The following is an 18,376-nucleotide window of genomic DNA, read 5'->3' as shown; positions in this document are numbered from 1 at the left end:
CTATCATGACAAATGAAAATTGTTCGTTGTATTCATGAATCAGTCAATTTGAAAACCATATAACGGAGTTGGTTTTCAGTCTTCTATGTGAATGAGCCACCTTTATTTTATAAATTGTAAGAATTTTTCTTTTGGGGGGGGGGTCAAGGCAGATTGAGAAAGAAGAGATGGAAGAGAAGATCTCACATGCACTGGCTCACTGCCCAAATGGCTGTGATGTCCAGGGCTAGGCCAAAGCCAGAAGCCCACATCTGAGTCTCCCACATGGGTGGCAGGGGCCCAAATGCTTGGGCCACCTTCTGCTGCTTTCCCATGCTGGGAACAGGCAGTGGGGCAGTTGAAACTTGAACTGGCGCCCCGCATGGATGGCTTAGCCTGCTGTGCGCCCTTTGTTTTATTGGAATGTGTTAGCCTGTGCCTTGGCAGTAGTTGGTTTTTCTCTAAAGGTGGAGAAATAGACTCCAGATTTCTCAAACTCCTAGGCTGCAACCCAGTCCCTCCACATCCAAAGTTTCTGGAGGAGAGCCCTGGCAGTGTGAAGATTTAACAGGTGTCTTCAGAGATTTTTTTTTTTAATCCAGCAGATTTGAGCTGCAACATTGCAGGTGCCGCGCTGCCAAGTAGATCTGTGACCAGGCCTTCCCAGCTGCCCTGGTGCCCCCTTGGGAGCCTGTAGACTCAGTCTGTGATTTGGGACATCTGTAGCTGGATTACTTATTCAGTGTTCAGAGCTGGACTGGTCCAAACCTTGGCACCAGGAGCTGCTTCTAGGTCACCCACGTGGGTGCAGGGGGACTCAAGGTCTTAGGCCATCTTTTTTTTTCTTCTTTAAAGATATATCTATTTTTATTGAAAATTCAGATTTCTAGAGAAGAGAGATAGAAAGATCTTCAATCTGTTAATTCACTCCCCCAGATGGTCACAATGGACAAGCTGAGCCAATCTGAAGGCAGGAGCAAGGAGCTTCCTTCGGGTCCCCCATGCAGGTACAGGGTCCCAAGGCTTTGTGCCATCCTTGACTGCTTTCCCAGGCCACAAACTTGGAGCAGCCAGGATCCAAACAGGTGCCCATATGGGGATCCCAGTGCATGCAGGGGTAGATTAGTCAATTCAGCCATTGCACCAAGCATATTGAGCCATCTTTTCCTGCTTTCCCAAACCATTAGCAGGGAGCTGAATCAGAAGGGGAACATCCAAAAACCAGTGCCTGTATGGGATGCTGGCACCCTGGGCAGAGCCTTAGCCAACTGTGCCATGGTAATAACCTCTGTGCTCCACTTTAAGGTTCTTAGAGAATTTGGCTGAAGTGCTGCTGGTGGCGGGGGCATTGATGCTTGGAGGGGCTTTGGACATGTGAGTTTTTTACAGGGCAGTTGATCGCTGAGCTGCACAGATACCTTGAGCTCCCTTCCTTTGGGACAGTGTGTACGTGTTGTGGGGTAGGGATGGAGGGCATCTGTTCTCCCAAAAGTTAGGCTGCGCAGGCGCGTGGAGCACAGGAGCCACTGGGCTGTGCTAATGCTGAGCTCTTGCCTCCTCCCAGGGAGTATGCGGTACCCATTGTGAGCATCAGGGAGCTGTCCTCTGCAGAGACCGGAGACTAGAGACACCGGCAGCATGAAGTCCAATCCTGCCCTCCAGGCTGCCATCGACCTCACAGCTGGGGCTGCAGGTAATCCCACAGGAATCTCAGGCCCCCCTGCACTTCCCAGCTGCCTTGTAAGCTAGATCTGGGCAGTGTGGTGTGACTCTCTGGCCAGCATCACCCCTGGGAGCCACGTGTTTTACCCACAGCGGGAATCCATTTCACGGGAATGCGATATCATCTGGAGCTTATCAAAAGGCAGAGCAGTATGTGTTGTATTAAAAAGCATCTCGGCTGAGACGAAGTTCCTTGTCCCCTGCTACATGGCTGGAATGTGTGGGGCATGGGTCTCGTATCCAGGGATGGCCACATCAGGCCTTTGTGGTGTAACAGTCACCCCGTCAGTTCACCTGATGCATTCCCAGTTATGGTTCTTTTTATTTTTTTATTTATTTTTATTGGAAAGGAAGATATACAAAAAGGAGGAGAGGCAGAGAGGAAGATCTTCTGTTTGATGGTTCACTCCCTAAGCAGCTGCAACAGCTGGAGCTGAACCAATCCAAAACCAGGATCCAGGAGCTTCTTCTGGGTCTCCCATGTGGGTGCAGGATCTCAAAGCTTTGGGCTGTCTTCCACTGCCTTCCCAGGCCACAAGCAGGGAGCTGGATGGGATGAGGGGCCGCAGGGATTAGAACTGGCGCCCATATGGGATCCCAGCACATTCAAGGCGAGGACTTTAACCACTACACTATCTCACCGGGCCCCCCAGTTATGGTTCTTTGAAGTAGGCAGAAAGGGAGGAAGACGTCCGGTTAGAAACAAGCCTGGTGCCTCACAGGGCAGGAGAGCTCAAGGATCTGCAGCAGTGGCCCAAACCCAGCAGCCTGGGCTCAAGGGGACAGAGGCTGCAGCTCAGTGTGGGCATCTCAGCCTGACACTAGTGACACACTGGGCAACCTGTCCTCCAGGGTCCTGGGCTTTCTCAGAGCCAGGGCCTGGCTGGCACGCTCATAGTCCCAGGTGGAAACCCTGCCTTACCCTGGCCTTTTACGTGGTTTTGGCTCCCAGGCTGAGAGGCTGTCACACAATGCTTGCGTTTCCCTTTCTTTTCATTCATTTGTTTAAGAAAAGGTTTATTTCCTTACTTGGAAGGTAGAGAGAGAGATCGATCTTCCATCTGCAGGTTCACTCCTCAAATGGTCGTAATGGCCGAAGTTAAGCTGATCTGAAGCCAGAAGTCAGGAACGTCCTTTAGGTCTCCCACACGGTGCAGGGGCCCAAGGATTTGGGCCATGCTCTGCTGCTTTCCCAGGCCACAAGCAGGGAGCCAGATGGGAAGTGGAGCAGCTGGGACACAAACTGGCCCCCAAGTGGGATGCTGGCACCGCAGGCAGATCAGTTTGCCATGCCACCATGCCAGCCCTTCTTCTCTTCCTTCCTTCTTTCCTTCCTTCTTCCCTTCCTCTCTCCAGCCCTCCCTCCCTCCTTCCATCTCCATCCATCCTTTCCTTCTCCCTCCTTCTGTTTTTTCCTTCCTTTCTCCTTCTTTCCTTTCCCCCTTCTCTTTTTCTTTCCTTTTTTCTATTTGAAAGGCAGAGTTACAAGAAAAGGGAGATAAAGATCTTCCATCCACAGATTCATGCATCAAATAGCTGCAGTGACCACAGCTGGGCAAATCCAAAGCCAGGAGCCAGAGGATCCATCTGGGTCCCCCACGTGGGTGTGAGGGCCCAAGCACCTGGCCCATCCTCTTGCTTTCCTAGGCATATTAGCAGGGAAGAGGAAGAGCAGCCAGGACTCCAACCAGTGCCCATATGACTCACTGTGCCCCAGCAGCAGCCCCGCCTAACACCCTCTTATCCCAGGTCACAGATCAGACATGCTCAGGGGCCACCCTGCTCTCATCCTGTCACTCACCTGCTTGCAGAGAAGAAAGCAGGACAAAGTATCTTTCCGCAAATCAAAGGTCAGCTAATGAGGAAAGCTGGAGAGAGGCCCCTAACAGTGTAGTGGATAAGGGGCCCTGGCTGGGGTGTCCGTTTACAGGAGCTCCCCAGCCCAGGAGCAGGGAACCAAGGGCCACTTAAGAGTGTACCCCTTCCCCACCACCACCCCCAGCCTGGTGTCTTACCCACCACATGCCTGTGAGTGACACTCTCACTTGGCTGTGGAGAGAGCCACAGCCCCAGGCCCAGAGCACATGCTCCCCACACTGCAAAGGGCACCTGCCGTACTGAGGGTGCCTCCGCGTGCCAGTGTCTGGCCACCTCTTCCCGTGCTGCAGGGGGAGGAGGGGATGTAGCCCACGTGAGAGGGGCTCGGCTCTTGGTGTTATATGTCTTCCCTGCAGTCTGCAGGATCTGGGAGGGGTCTGACTGTGGACAGACTGCTGCTTTCCAGCTCAGCTGCATGGGGACCTGGGGGCACCTCCGTACATATAATTTACATTTTTAAAAAAGATTTATGTTTTTGGTGGGGTGGGGAAGGCAGATTTACAGAGGAGAGACAAAGATCTGTCATCTACTGGTTCACTCCCCGATTGACCACAGCAGCATGAGCTGAACCAATCCGACTGTAGGAGACAAAAGCCTCTTCCGGTTTCCCCATGTGGGGGCTGGGTTCCAAAGCTTTGAGCCATCCTCTGCCACTTTCTCAGGCCATAAGCAGGGAGCTGCATGGGAAGTGGAGCAGCTGGGACCCAAACCAGCACCCATAGGGGATGCTGGTGCTTATAGGTAAAGGAGTAGCCAGGTAAGCCATTGCACTCACACCCTGCAGTTGGTTTTAAAATGTATGTGACAGAGGTGATGTTGAGAGGAGAGAGATTTTCTGTTTCTTTCTTTTTTCTTTTTTTTTCCCTAACAATGATTAACATGGATCAGGCCCTTAGAGGGTGCTTCACCAAGTTCATGGAAAATGCATACGTTTGGATGAGCAAACTGTGCATGAATTTGAAAACCTTTTTGCACCAAAATAAACTTCCGCAAACTTGAAGTGACACCGTCATGGTAACTGTGCTAGGTTGTCTTCAGCTGCTGGGGGTGGGGCTGATACCCAGATGCCAGCTCATTGCAGGGGGGTGTAGATTGGGGGCTGGGCAGTGGTGCCTGCCCGTTAGTGACCTGTCCTGCATCAATGCACAGGGGACACAAATGGGAAGCAATAGTTCTACTTTTGGGGGTCTGAGTCTTTGTCACTTTTTTTTAGGTCTGTTTCTTTTGAAAAAGTGACATGGAGGGACAGAGTGAGTGAGGAGGGTGGCAGGGGTGCGGGGAATCTGCCTACCACTGGTTCATCCCTTAGATGGCTGCCACAGCCAGCGCCAAGCCGGGCCAAAGCCTGGAGCCTTATCCAGACCTTTCACATGGGTGCAAATGCCCAAGTAATTGGGCCATCTTCTGTTGTGTTTCCCAGGCTCATTAGCAGGGAGCTGGATCAGAAGTGAAGCAGCTGGAACTTGGACTGGGACCCATTTGTTATGCTGGCACTCCAGTGGAGGCTTAACATACTATGCCATGGTGCCAGCCCCTCTAAGAAATCTGGAAAAGAAACAGTAACCACCCCCTCCTGGTTTCTCTTCCTGCTGGAAAAGCTCTGTGTTGGGACTGTCTTCAAAACCTGCTTCCTCTCGCTGTTAAACGGAACTGTGTTGGTTCAGAGGACTCTCAGGTTCTTAGCTCTGCTCAGCTGGGCCAGGAAGGCCGGGTGGTGGGGAGCAGAAGGGCTGGCAGGTGCACGCACAGGAGGTAGTCTGTGAGGAGTAGCTTTGCTGTGTAAGTGCCCACTCTCGCAGTCACCCCCCTGCCTCGCGCAAGTGAGAACTCAACAGAGGACAGCACTGATCCTCTTAGTGACCCAGTGACCTCCCAGTGCCGTCTCCCTGGCTGGGCATTTGCTGCACAGTCCCAGAGCCAACAGGGGCGAAGCACAGCTAGTGTGTTCTCTGCATAAATACAGAGCCTGCATGCATGGCGCTCTGGGAGGTGAGCCGTTCCAGGGCGTCTGCAGGGACGAGGTCTCCTCCTGGTTTCTCTTCCCACTGGGATTGTCTGATCACTGTGAACCCCACTGCACATGCGACACAGAGGAGTGATCCTCTCTGGGGTTTCCCCTCCCTGCCCACCTCCCACTTGTTAATCACACGTGGAACTGATGTGCGCTAAGCGCCACTCCCTCTCTGGGGTCCTCAGGCTGGCCTGGGAAGCGGTCACAAGTGAGGCACTGAGGCTTAGCGATTCAGTCTCTTGCTCGGGATCTCAGAAGCCAGGCGTCCTCCAGGTTCCTCTGCCCCTGTTCCTGAAGCTCCTGGGCACACCCCATGCTGCACCTTTCAGGCACGTGGCCTGCACCTGCATCTTTTGGGCACGTGGCTGTTTCCTGTATCAAGCTTGAGCTACTCCAAGGGATCTGGGTGCTAAGCACAGTATGGACCTGCTGTCTGCTCTTCAGCAGACACTGGAAGGCTTGGGCGGGGAGCTGGCCAGCAGGATCTGAGGCAGGTGCAAGCCCTGTGGTGGCCATCCTGTCCGCAGAGTTGTGTTAGAGCATACCTCTGTCCTGGTTCCAGGGGGCACGGCCTGTGTGCTGACCGGGCAGCCTTTTGACACGATGAAAGTCAAGATGCAGACATTCCCCGACCTGTACCGGGGCCTCTCCGACTGCTGCCTGAAGACCTACACCCAGGTGGGCTTCCGCGGCTTCTACAGGGGCACCAGCCCGGCGCTGATCGCCAACATCGCCGAGAACTCCGTGCTCTTCATGTGCTACGGCTTCTGTCAGCAGGTGGTGCGCAAAGTGGTGGGGCTGGACAAGCAGGCCAAGCTGAGGTGAGTCAGCATGCCGACATGCGCGTTTCAGTCATTCTCATCAACCCTGTTCTGTGGTCACAGGTTTTTGTCAAATATTTATTTGAAAGGCAGAGGAATGAAAAGCTCCCTTCTGCTACTTCATTGTCCAAATACCCACAGCAGTTGGGGCAAGGCCTGGCCACACCTGCAGCCAAGAGCTCCATCTTGGTCTTCCTCATGGGTGGCAAGGACATGGCTACATGAGCCATCACCCGCCTCTTCCCAGGGCTTACGTTAGCAGAAAGCTGGAATTGGCAGCGGGGCTGTCCCTGGAACCAAGGCCTTCTGGCAGCATAACCACCATGCTGTTGGCTTGCCTCTCTATGGTCCTGGTTGCCATGATATCTTTTTTTGTTTTATTAAGGTTTATTTATTTTTATCGCAAAGTCAGATATACAGAGAGGAGAGACAGAGAGTAAGATCTTCCATCTGTTAATTCATTCCCCAAGTAGCTGCAACAACCAGAGCTGGACCAATCTGAAGCCAGGACCCAGGAACTTCCTCTAGGTCTCCCACGTGGGTGCAGGGTCCCAAGGCGTTGGGCTATCCTTGACTGCTTTCCCATGCCACAAGCCAGGACTGGATGGGAAATGGGGCTGCTGGGACTCAAACCGGCGCCCATATGGGATCCCAGTGCACTCAAGGCTAAGACTTTAGCCACTAGGCTACCACATCAGACCCTTGTCATAGTATATGAAGGAGAAGAATGTTTCCTTTCACAGAGAACTACAGCAGGGTCAACTAGTATTAATTTTTTAAAAAGATCTATTTGTTTTTGTTTGAAAGGGAGATTTATTTAACTTGAGAGACAGATCATCCATCTGCTGGTTTATTCCCCAAATGGCCAAAATGGCCAGGAACCCGGAATGTCCTCCTGGCCCATGTGGGCCCAGGACCCGCGTTATCAGCTGCTGCTTCCCAGGGTGTAGGTTAGCAGGAAGGCACAATCGGGAGCAGAGATTCGGGCCCAGGCCCTCCGGTCTGTGGCACAGGCATTATCAAGCCCATGCTGAACTCATTTCCTAAAGGCTTGGAACTGGTGACAGTCACCCAAGGAGATGGGGGGGTGGGGCAGGAGCAGGCGAGGGGCAGGGGCTGGGCCCTGGTGCTGCCAGTCCCCAGTACAGCACTGGCAGAGGGGAGACAGGGAGGAAGGAAGGGACACAAACTGGGCCAGCGGGGAGGGCTGGTAGCATACTCCAGTGGGGGATGAGCAGGGCAGGACCCTAGGAGAGACTTTTGGTTTTTAGAAATTTATGTATTTTTCTTGAAAGAGTTATAAAGGGAAGGCAAGACAGAGAAAGAGAAAAAATATCTTTGATCTGCTGCCTCACTCTCCAATGACTGCAACAGCCAGAACTGGATAGGTGTGAAGTTGGGAATCTGGAGCTTCTTCCAAGACTCCCATGTGGGTGCAGGGACATAAGGATGTAGACTCGCCTCTGCTGCTTTCCCAGGCCATAAACAGGGAGCTGGATCATAAGCAGAGCAGCCGGGACTTACACCAGTGCCCAAATGGAACAGCAGCCCTGCAGGTAGAGGGTTAGCTTGCTGTGCCACCGTGCCACTGTGCCAGCCCCAAGACATTGTTTCAGTGCATGTTCTGGTAGACTAGGGTTGGGTTCTTTCACATCCTTAGTGAAGGAACAAAGTAGAGGGAAGATGGGGACAGTGAGCAGCGCTGAGATCTGGAGGAAGGACTGTGTGTCTCCCTCTGAGCAGGCTAGTCTCTTCACCACCAGCCCTGGCACAGGACAAAGCCCTGTGGAATCTGTCCTAGAGCAGCCTGCAGGAATCAGGCGGGGAACATTTATTTCCTATAGCGTAGGTGGTGCTCAGTTTGCTAGGAGCAAAGAAGCTGTCTTTGCCTTGACCGTGGTCCCGGCCAGCCTGGGTCTGTTTGGTACAGGAGGTCTTTGCATTTACCCTGAAACATACAATCTGCCTCTCCCCTGCTGGGCAAGTGCCATTCTGGCTCCAGAGGGCAGGCGTGTGCATTGTGCATGTGTGTGTGTGAGTGTGAGTGTATGAGAGAGAGACCACATTCGGGCCTCTGGCCTTTGTTGGAGGGGTCAGGCCAGGAGAGGCCAGTGAGGAAGAGGGCGAAGGGGAGGCCGTGCTGGGGAGGCTTGCTATGCGCTTCTGCAATCACATTGTAAATATTTATCTGTTCCTGGCATGGACACAACCCCTGGTGGTTCCCACTGTGACCTTTGGCCCAATAGATGCCTTACGCAGCAGGAGCACTCAGGTCATGTTTGTGGAGGGTAAATGACATGCAGGTTGCTTCTTCCCAAATCCCATGCTGCACCTGTTGCCATCTCAATTCCAGCTCTGTGCATTTGTATCCCAGACAGCACCAAAGGGTCCATGCACCACTAGTCTGTGCTCTGGTAGAGCAGAATATTCATGAGAAAGCCAAAGTACACTGCCAGTCTGCTCTGGCCTTGGCTTCATGCTTGGTCATGTGCCAGGGCTTGCTCAGCTTTCTGAGCCCTCGCTGCTCCTTGGATTGAGTAGTCGTTGAGGTTTCCTGGCCTGGCCTCTGACAGCCTTGACAGGCTCTGGGTCCTGACCCCGTAGACTGTCTGTGCCTGTCAGCAGGTGGACAAAGTCCCCGGGGACCTGGATCCGCAGCCCAACCGAGAGACAGCACAAACTGTGGGAAGCTTGGATTGGCACGAGAGAAAACAGGGAAACAAGGAGCAGACTGAAGGCCACAGCATGCCCTCTGCATGCCCGGAAGCCATGTGCAGGAGCCCTGTGTGCCTGGCTGATTGTCCTGTTCCTGGTCTTCTCTAAAGTGAAGAGACAGTCTGTGCTGCAAGCAGCATCTAAACTCTGCCAGCTCTTGAAGGAAGCCCAAGTGCATGAGTGTTCAACTCAGTCAGCCCCCCTTGCATCCACCTGTGGCTCACAGCCTAGACCACCAGAGTGGGAAGGCAGGGCTTGGTGAGGAGATGGCCCCGACTTCCTGCCAGTCCTTACCATTGGTGCAACTATAGGACCCTGGCAGGCAGCAGGTCTTGTGGCTTTGCTCATAGTTAGGAGAGAGATGTTTAGGGGAAATCTCTCCACAGGGCACACCGGGTCTTTGGGAAAATCTAGAGGATGGTCACGGCTCTCCAGGGACACTGCGAAGCTGGCCTTTAGTGGGCCAGGGAACTAGCCCAGGCCCTCCTGCTTGGAGTAGGATCATTCCAGCCCAAGTGCAGGCCTTGCTCCTGGGCAGCGGAAGCAGTGTCCCAGGCTGGGGCGGGAGGGGGGCCTTGAGAGGGCCCTCAGCTTCAGGGGGGTCCTTCTGGTTTGCCCTTGGCCTTGAACCTTCATAGACTCCAGGAACACAGTCTGGCTTCAGGCTGTGGCTCATGTCAGGTGGGATGGTGACTTCTGGGATTTGCACACACTTCTCCCAGGTCTGGGTTGCATTTCCAGCTTGCCCATTCCACGGAAGCTTCTGTGTGTACACACCTTCCCCGTACATACTCTCACCCTGGACCCTTGGCCTCCGTGTTGCTGAAGTCAAGGAGGTTGTTGGCTGAACCAGCAAGTCTTTGCAGTGCTAGGACTTTCTGGTTAAAAATTTACCCTGGGTGTTCATCTGTGGAAGTTCTGCGATGCAGCTGCTTGTTCTATCTTGGGTCTAATACAGGGAGGGAAGGTTTCAGAATTGGGCTTTATTTGTTAAAAGTTTTTTTTCACTTACTTGAAAGGCAGGGTGGGTGGCAGAAAGAGAAAGAGAGGGAAGGAGGGTGCTTCTGTTTGCTAGTTCACTCCCCAAACGTCTGCATAAGCAGGACCGGGCCAGGCCAAAGCCACGCATGCACGCACGCTGGATCTCACAGGTGGGTGACAGGGACTCCGTCCTTGGGCTCGCACCTGCTCCTCCCAGGATGCACATAATCAGGAAGCTGACTAGGAAACAGAAGTGGAACTCAGTCCCACGCATTGCAGTACAGGATGTGGGTGTCCCAGGTTGTGGTTTGAGCACAATGCCTTTGTAAGAACCTCATTTTAGTTAAAGCTCACCTGGCTGCTACCCTCCAGTATTCATAGTGTGTGTCTTGGGGTGACAGTGGTGGGTGGGGGTGGAACTCTGGGAAACACTGATTTTTCTGGCTGTATTTTATAGGCCCCTGTGTGTCTTGTCTTGGACTGGTGACTTCACCAGATGGAGTCTGGCAGGTGTAAGATCAAGGCAACAGCAGATGCAGTGTCTGCAGCAGCCTGGACCCTGGCTTCACACACGGGCCTTCTCCTGGCATCTTAACAGATAGCAAGGCGCTGGACCAGCTCTCTGGTTTCCTCCCTTAAAGGCAGAAGTCCCATTGCCATGAGCAATTAACTGTATTCATTTTTGATGATAGTAAGCAGATACTGGTATTGTGTGCCAAGAAAAACCAGAGTTCCTTTTCATAGTGAGAGGATGAACGGCCATCCACGGGTGAATGTGGGCCACTCTAACACTGAGAAACACCTAACGTGAGTGGGCCATAGAATTGCTCATAAGCTAGAGGAAAGAGAAGAACCCCAAGACAGTTCCTGTGATTGGGAAGGTCCTTCCATGAGTGGGTTAGCAGGTGGCTGGAAAGGCCTGCCCGAGAACCTGTGTGAAAAGTGCCCACTGAAGCAGTGTGGTTCATCAAGTGTGGTCTATCGTGACAAGAAACAGGGCAGAGCCTCAAAACAGTAGCAGAAAGGACTCTCCTCCCCTCCCACTCTTTATAAGGAAGGGGGTGGCACCCCAATTGGATATGCAAACAGGGTCTTAGCTTGTGCAGCAGGGACCTCCTGGGCAGGTGGGCGTGGCAGATGGAGGGGAGGGAGGCAGTGTGGTTTTCCAGGGGTCAGGAGTCCCAGCTCATCACACCTCCCTCTTTTCCTGCCTGGCCCAGCCCAGCAGTTGCGGCCATCTGGGGAGGGAACCAGCAGATGGAAAATCCATCACTATGTCTCTCTCTCTCTCTCTCAGTGACTCTGACTTTCAAGTAAATAAATTGAAAACAAAAAGCCCCTAGTACAGTATAAATATTATGTAAAAATTTGTCACACTGCATTGTTGGGGAGTAATGACAAGGAAGACAGACCACCTGTTCAGTACTGATACCATTTCCCCCCCACCGCGTGCCTGTCTGTGTGTGGTGGATTGAATCCTGGATGAGGGACTGCGGATACAAGGGTGGCTGCCCCTGTCTGTTGACCTAAAATCCCATCTCCAAACCCCATCAGGCTAGGGGCTTGGGCTTCACCCCAGGAGTGTGTGTGTCAGGAGGAGGGACATGGGCCTGTAGTCCATTACACAGTGATTAATATGAAGAACGTGGGTGTGCTGTGTCAGGTAGACTGGGTGTGCCTCCCAGTGCTGTCACGTGGTGGCTGTGTGACTTAGGGCACCACATGTGTTGGCTGTCCTACCCCCACGTGGGAGTTGGGCCTCCCACCCCTGCAGTTCACCCTTGGGTTGTGTGCTGGCAGTGTGGACAGCGCTGCGTGCGGCCGTGTGTGAGGCAGTAGGTAACAGGCCTCCTGTGCTTGCGCTTAAAGTGATGTGCAGAACGCGGCCGCCGGCTCCTTCGCCTCAGCCTTTGCAGCACTGGTGCTCTGCCCCACTGAGCTGGTGAAATGTCGCCTCCAAGCCATGTATGAGATGCAAACGTCGGGAAAAGTTGCCAGCAGCCAAAAGTAAGTGACCCCAGTGCGAGCGAGCGCCACCTGTGTTGTGCTGTTTTGGGTGTGGCTTTCATTGGGTTCTGTTGCGCTGAAGTCAAGTCACAGATACCAAAACAGACTTCTCTCCTGTGCCTTCTGGGTGCTTCTGTTGCCAGTCAGGGTTATTGGCATTCTGTTAAGCCAGTCCTGCGGGGCTGGCCCAGACCCCAAGAATGGCCGAGGCCCTTGGGTTTAGTGCCTCGGACAAGCCCTAGCACAGCTCTCCTTTGCACCTCCTGGGTACATGAAGCACCCTCCTCACACACACAAGGAGGTGCAGAGTGGCCGGCCTTCCTGGGTGCTGGTATGCAATCTGAGCTTCGTTTCTATGCCCGAGCCAAGGTTTTATGTGGAAATTTCAGGGTTCAGTCTGAGCACCTGCGGTTCTGGTGGTAATGCTCTCCCCAGCCCTTCCAGTGTACCTACCCAGGGCAAGTCCCAGCTCTAAAAACACTGGACAGATCCAGATGGCACTAAACAGACAGGTGTCTGTCACTATGGGTGTTTATCAGCACAGGTGGTATCTGTCAGCACAGGCATTGGCCAGTGATCAGTCAACACTTGAGAACTGGCTGTTGTCACCTGGGGAGGACACGGCTTAGTAGCCGTAAGACCTGTGAACCGGAAGGCTGTTTCTTATCACTGCCAGTCAGTCTTAACACCCGGCCACTGTAACCTGCGTCTCTCACTGTTTTTCCTCCCAGTACAGTCTGGTCTGTTGTGAAGAGCATTCTGAGAAAGGATGGCCCCTTGGGCTTCTACCACGGCCTGTCCAGCACTCTGCTACAAGAAGTACCAGGCTACTTCTTCTTCTTTGGTGGCTATGAACTGAGCCGGTCGTTTTTTGCATCAGGGACATCAAAAGATGAACTAGGTAAATGCATTCCCATCAGCAGCAGCACTGGGCTGTGGTGGGGTCTGCTTCTCCTGCTGGAGTGTCTGTCCCCCGGGATCCTGGGGGGTGTCCAGTAGCACTGGGGTTCGTGGTGTCTGCTCCTGGTGGAGTGTCTGTCCCCCAGGACCCTGGGGGGTGTCCAGCAGCACTAAGGTGTGGTGGGGTCTGCTCCCGGTAGAGTGTCTGTCCACTGGGACCCTGGGGGGTGTCCAGTAGCACTGGGGTTGGTGGGGTCTGCTCCTGGTGGAGTGTCTGTCCCCCGGGACCCTAGGGGGTGTCCAGAGGGTGGGAGCTGATTTGATGGCAGGTGCTCACTAACACCCTCCCTGCACATATAGCAGCTGCTTCAGGCGCTGGGCGGAAGTGGCTTGCTCCGCACATCTTCTGACAGGTGCTACATGGCTCAGGATCCAGGTTAGAAGGAGAAGAGGGGGCAGAGATTCCTTTCTGATGGAAGGAGAGGCGGGGGCACAGTGCCTGCCACCAGTCTTGTAGCAAGCTCACAGCGTGGGGATTTTGGGGGTTTTCATGGAGCAGTGAGCCATGGGTGGTGTCTGGCTCATCCTGTACCGCTGCTGACCCCCTGGGCACAGCGTTAGGCTCACAGGAATGAGTTCATTTTTCTTCAGCATCTCATGTTGGATCCACTCAGGCTAGGTGAGCCTGCAGGCTTGCTGTTTGCATTCTTCCACAGAGGAAGACTCAGGGCTGTGGGGCATCAACTGTTAAAAACGCTCCAGACCAAAATGGTTTGTGATGCGCTGACCTCCATTCTGCCTTGTTCCTTGGGCTTGCTGTTTCCTTGGAGCCAGGAGCCCCATTTGAGGGGTCTGAGCACCAAGGTAGCCAGCCTAAACACCCCCCTCTAGGGCCTGTCATCTGAGAGAAGGTTCACCCTTAGGTGAACCTTGCTGACCCAGCAGAGCCGTGTCATCTTCACTTCCATGGTGGACCCGCACAGTGTGTGCAGTGCCAGCAGATTTGTCGTCACCTGTCTGCAGCCCTTATGTCACCATCCCCTGGAAACACCTCGTCAGCTCTCTGGAGACACAAATGCTGTTTGCTGTTTTTCTGCTCTAGGTCCTGTCCCTCTGATGTTAAGTGGTGGAGTAGGTGGCATTTGCCTCTGGCTTGTGGTGTACCCAGTGGACTGCATCAAATCCAGAATTCAAGTTCTTTCCATGTCTGGAAAGCAGGCGGGATTTATAGGGACTTTCATAAGTATTGTGAAGAGCGAAGGTGGGTCTGCTGGTGGCGGAACTGGAGTGATGTGTGGAGGGTAATGGTCATGGCTCTGCTAGTCCTCAGCAGCCCCGGGTCCCAACGCTTTCTCCCTGCCTCAGCCCCTCCTCCTGGCACTGGGTATACATCTGCACTCATGGCTTTGTTTCTGAGTGCCCAGCATTTTAGCTTTGTTTTCATAATTCTGAAGAACAGGCAACAGGTACCTGGCATGATTCTCTGTCCTAAGTCAACTGGCCGCAGCTTGTAAGATGTGGGTTATTTATTTTGCCAAAGAGGACCGTGCTTTGCAGTGGGCACCTCTTTTTTTTTTGGAGCACAGCCATTACCCCTTGGCTGTGCCAGGAGATCTTCTGTGAATCTGCTTAGAAACAACCTGGCAGCGAGTCCTGCCATTTTGTGTCAGTGTAAGTGCCACTGCCTGGATGTGTAAGTGTCAGGACCCCTGGCGATGCACCTGTGTGGGGGAGTCCCCAGAGGGGATTGTCACCATCGTTGACTGCCCTTTTGTCTTCCAGGAATAGCAGCCTTATATTCTGGACTGAAACCTACTATGATTCGGGCGTTCCCTGCCAATGGGGCACTGTTTTTGGCCTACGAGTACAGCAGAAAGCTGATGATGAGCCAGTTGGAAGCGTACTGAAGTGTCTTGGCAGACCTTGCTCCACACACCGGGGGGTGAGGACCTCGGTTCCTCTCAGGGTTTCACGGAGCACGGGATTGATGTGAAATGAGTCTTGAAGATTTTGTATTGCCTCTCCTTGGATCTTCTGTCTTACGTTCTGTACCTTCTGCCCTTAATTTGTGTTGAAATGGAAGAGCTGGTGGTGCTGTTGTCTGCGGTATGAGCGTGGGGTGACCAGTGGTTGGGGCCCCCACCCTCATGATGAAGAGGGCCCAAAGGGTGTGTGCATCACCCTAGCAGTGTGTGTTGGATGGGAATGGATTAAGGAAAACTGTTATCAGTGACTGTTGTTTTCCAAGAAGGTTCTTATAAATAATTTCTTAACCTATTCTAGTTACAGGGTCTTTTTTAAAAAAAAAAAACCTACTTAACCTGTATACTGTACTAAGCTGTTAAAGTTGTTAGTAAACAGTTTTCATGTGTTACATTGAAAACTAAAATATTCCTGTAGATTTTGAAGCGCATAACCTACATCCTGGTGTAGTGTCCACATTCTCAAGTTGAGAGTAGGCATCCTGGATTTCCTCCAGAACACTGCCCTACAGCAATGCCAGGTCTTTGCTGGCACGCCCAGAACCCACACAACAGCCATGCTATGGCATGTGGCCTGGGGGATAGGGCCTTGGCCAAGCAGTATGGCCTTTAGCTGCATCCCTTCTCTCCCAGTGAGCCCCCTTTGTGCTGGGTGGGAATGGATGTAGCTATTGTTGTTTGACGAAGACCCACGTGGCTGCTGTAGCCTCTGGAGCCTGGCCTGGGTAGGGCTGGGTTGTCTGTTGGCCTGTCTAGGCCCAGTGATCCACTTGGGTCCACCTGACCAGAAACTTTTCAAGGGAACAGAGCATGCCAAAGCCAAGAGAAGCTTTTGTTTCCTGCCTGGTGGTGGTGGTGTAGACTGGAGGGTCTGTTCTCTCCCATCAGAGCTAGAGCGAGCCATTCAATTCTGCTGTATGGGCTGACCCCCTTGCAAGCACTTACCTTCAGATCTGTCCATCCCTGCCACCCATGTTTGATGCGGGTCCTCAGTGAATAGTAATGGTAACTGTATATGGGGTGTGACTTCATAAAGCAACAGGACATAAAAGGAATGGTTTAAGCTTGGCCAGTTACATGCATATATCAGCCCATAGTTGGTCTGCTCAGCACAGGCTTGGGATGGGCAGCTATTTGTTGGCTGTGTGATGTGGGCAGACCATCTGGTCACCACTAGAGGAGGCTCCAGCCACTCTCTGTTGCTCCAAGAACAGCAGGGGCTCTCTCAATTAAGTGTTTCCACACAGGCCATGAAGCTGAAAGCCCAAGGTGGACTTATCAGGAATAGCCTAGCCTCTACCTGTATGTCTCTGCCTCTTGGCATCAGGTAAACATGGTGGGAAACCCCTGGTTTCCTTAAGCATTTGGCTAACTCTCGGGCCTCTCTGACAGCTCTGAACTCCTGTGCTGGAAACAACAGGGTGTGGCCCATGGACCTGGGCTGGGGCTTGGAGCTGGCCTTACACTTCTGAGAAAACCATTTTGTCCACTTCTGTCTGAATAGGCCTAGATTGACACCAAATAGCCCTGTTGGTTGGGGATTTTGCAAATTGCCCAGGAAAGGGTTATTAGCTCAATAATAACCCTGAGTAGTAACCTAGTAGGAACAACCTTAGGCAGGGGAGTCAGAATTAGAAATCTGTCAGGAGAATGATTTTCATTCTGTTTTGTAATTTAGGGCTCAGTATTTGGGTACAATTTATACCATTTTAGATCTGTACTCTAAAAACACTGTTTAAAAAATTATGTTTAAAGAATTTGAGTATTCTATCATTAAATTATTTACCTACTACTTGAGTCTACGATGACTTTTATTTGCATGCTTTATGTCCATGCTGAGAACCAGCGGTCAGGAATAGTCAAGTGGTGTGTAATGTTTCAATGTGGTGGCTCTATTGCAAGAAACATTTCACTTACTGCAAAAGTGCTTCTCACAGTCTCATAATAGGTGACAAAAAAGCGTGCAGACACTGCAGTTAAGAATTATGGCCCAGTAGAATTACTCTCTCTGTACCTCCATGCTTTTAAAATAATTTAACTGCTTGTTATAAGTTTTGGATAATCCTATCCCATGTTAATAGATTCTGTTTAAGCAAACCAGTATCACGTAAATTTGAGTTGCTGAAAAAAAATTTTTTTTCCCACTTTGGGCTGTGTGTATTCAATGCCCCCAGAGATCTAAACAAGTGTGATTTTTTGGAGCAAACCCAGGCTAACATGGTGATTTGAAACTGCCAGATATTTTCGTGAGTCTTGGAGGGTGGGAGAAAACTCTGTTAACCTCCTGAATGTCAAAATAATGATTCTTAAAAATTGGGGATTCCTTCCCTCTTTTGCCCTTTCTTGAGCCGGCCAAGTGTTTTTTTTCTTTGTTCACCTAGGCCGGTCACAGATCCTGCCTTCTGAGTCACTGCTGTGTGGACCATCAGTGAGCTCGTACTGCCTGTTGGGACAGCACATGCTTCCGTAACGTGAATGACAGGGAGTGGTGTTAGTAGTAACATGGAAAGAGCATATTCTGTGATTTTTTTCCTCCATTGGGAGCCAGATTTGGGGGGAATTAATTAGGGTGAGAGAAATTAGACATTAAAATTGGAAAAGAGGAAGTCAAAATATCCATGTTTGCAGATGACATGATATTAAACATAGAAAAACCTAAACACTTTGGCCTGGTGCCATAGTGTAATAGGATGAGCCTCTGCCTATGATCCCATATTGGCTCTGGGTTGAGTCCCAGCTGCTCCACTTCTATTCCAGCTCCCTACTTGTGCCCTGGGGAAACAGCAAGGATGACCCAAGGCTTTGGGACCCTGCACTCACATGGGAGACTGAGAAGGTGGCCCAACTCCGGTCATTGCAGCCATCTGGGAAGTGAGCCAATGGATGATAATCTCTCCCTCTCTTCCTATAACTCTGCCTTTCAGATAATAAACATACCCCCCCCCTTTTTTTTTAAGAGGTAGGGGGAAGTAGGTGAGAGAAACAGAGGCCCACATTGTGGTGTAATGGGTTAAGCCATTGTTTGCAATACTGGTATCACAAACTGGAGTGCTGGGTAAGTACTGGCTGTTCCACCTCTGAAGCATCTTCCTCCTAAGGTGCCTGGGAAGAGAGTGGAGGATGGCCCAAGTGCTTAGGCCTCACCCTTCCATAGAGGAGACCTGGATGGAATACTGTGCTCCTGGGCCAGCCTGATGCGGCCTCGGCTGTGTGACCTTTTGGGGAGTACACTAGCAGACAGAAAATAATCTCTCACTCACTCAGTCACTCAGCTTGCTCTTTCTCTGTGGCTCTACATGTCAGATAAACACATACATTTGAAAAAAAGAATTTGCCACTGATATTTTACTTGGTTTAAAAATTTTTCTTGAACTATATAC

The 18,376-nt window shown here is 51.9% G+C and overlaps 1 protein-coding gene across 1 annotated transcript; it reads left to right on the top strand.

Moving 5' to 3' along the window:
* The first annotated feature begins 1,562 nt into the window (after positions 1-1,562).
* On the top strand, positions 1,563-16,784 carry LOC121168048 (mitochondrial ornithine transporter 1-like). The gene is made up of 6 exons (XM_040997819.1): positions 1,563-1,672; positions 6,153-6,411; positions 11,977-12,114; positions 12,846-13,015; positions 14,117-14,275; positions 14,797-16,784. The coding sequence occupies exons 1-6, from the start codon at positions 1,618-1,620 to the stop codon at positions 14,919-14,921; spliced, it is 906 nt and encodes a 301-aa protein (XP_040853753.1). The 5' UTR covers positions 1,563-1,617; the 3' UTR covers positions 14,922-16,784.
* Positions 16,785-18,376: the final 1,592 nt, after the last annotated feature.

This window comes from Ochotona curzoniae, unplaced genomic scaffold (genome assembly GCF_017591425.1).
Source record: "Ochotona curzoniae isolate NIBS_2020 unplaced genomic scaffold, NIBS_Ocur_1.0 patch47, whole genome shotgun sequence".
Taxonomy (NCBI): domain Eukaryota; kingdom Metazoa; phylum Chordata; class Mammalia; order Lagomorpha; family Ochotonidae; genus Ochotona; species Ochotona curzoniae.
This window is presented reverse-complemented; position numbering and strand designations above follow the sequence as displayed.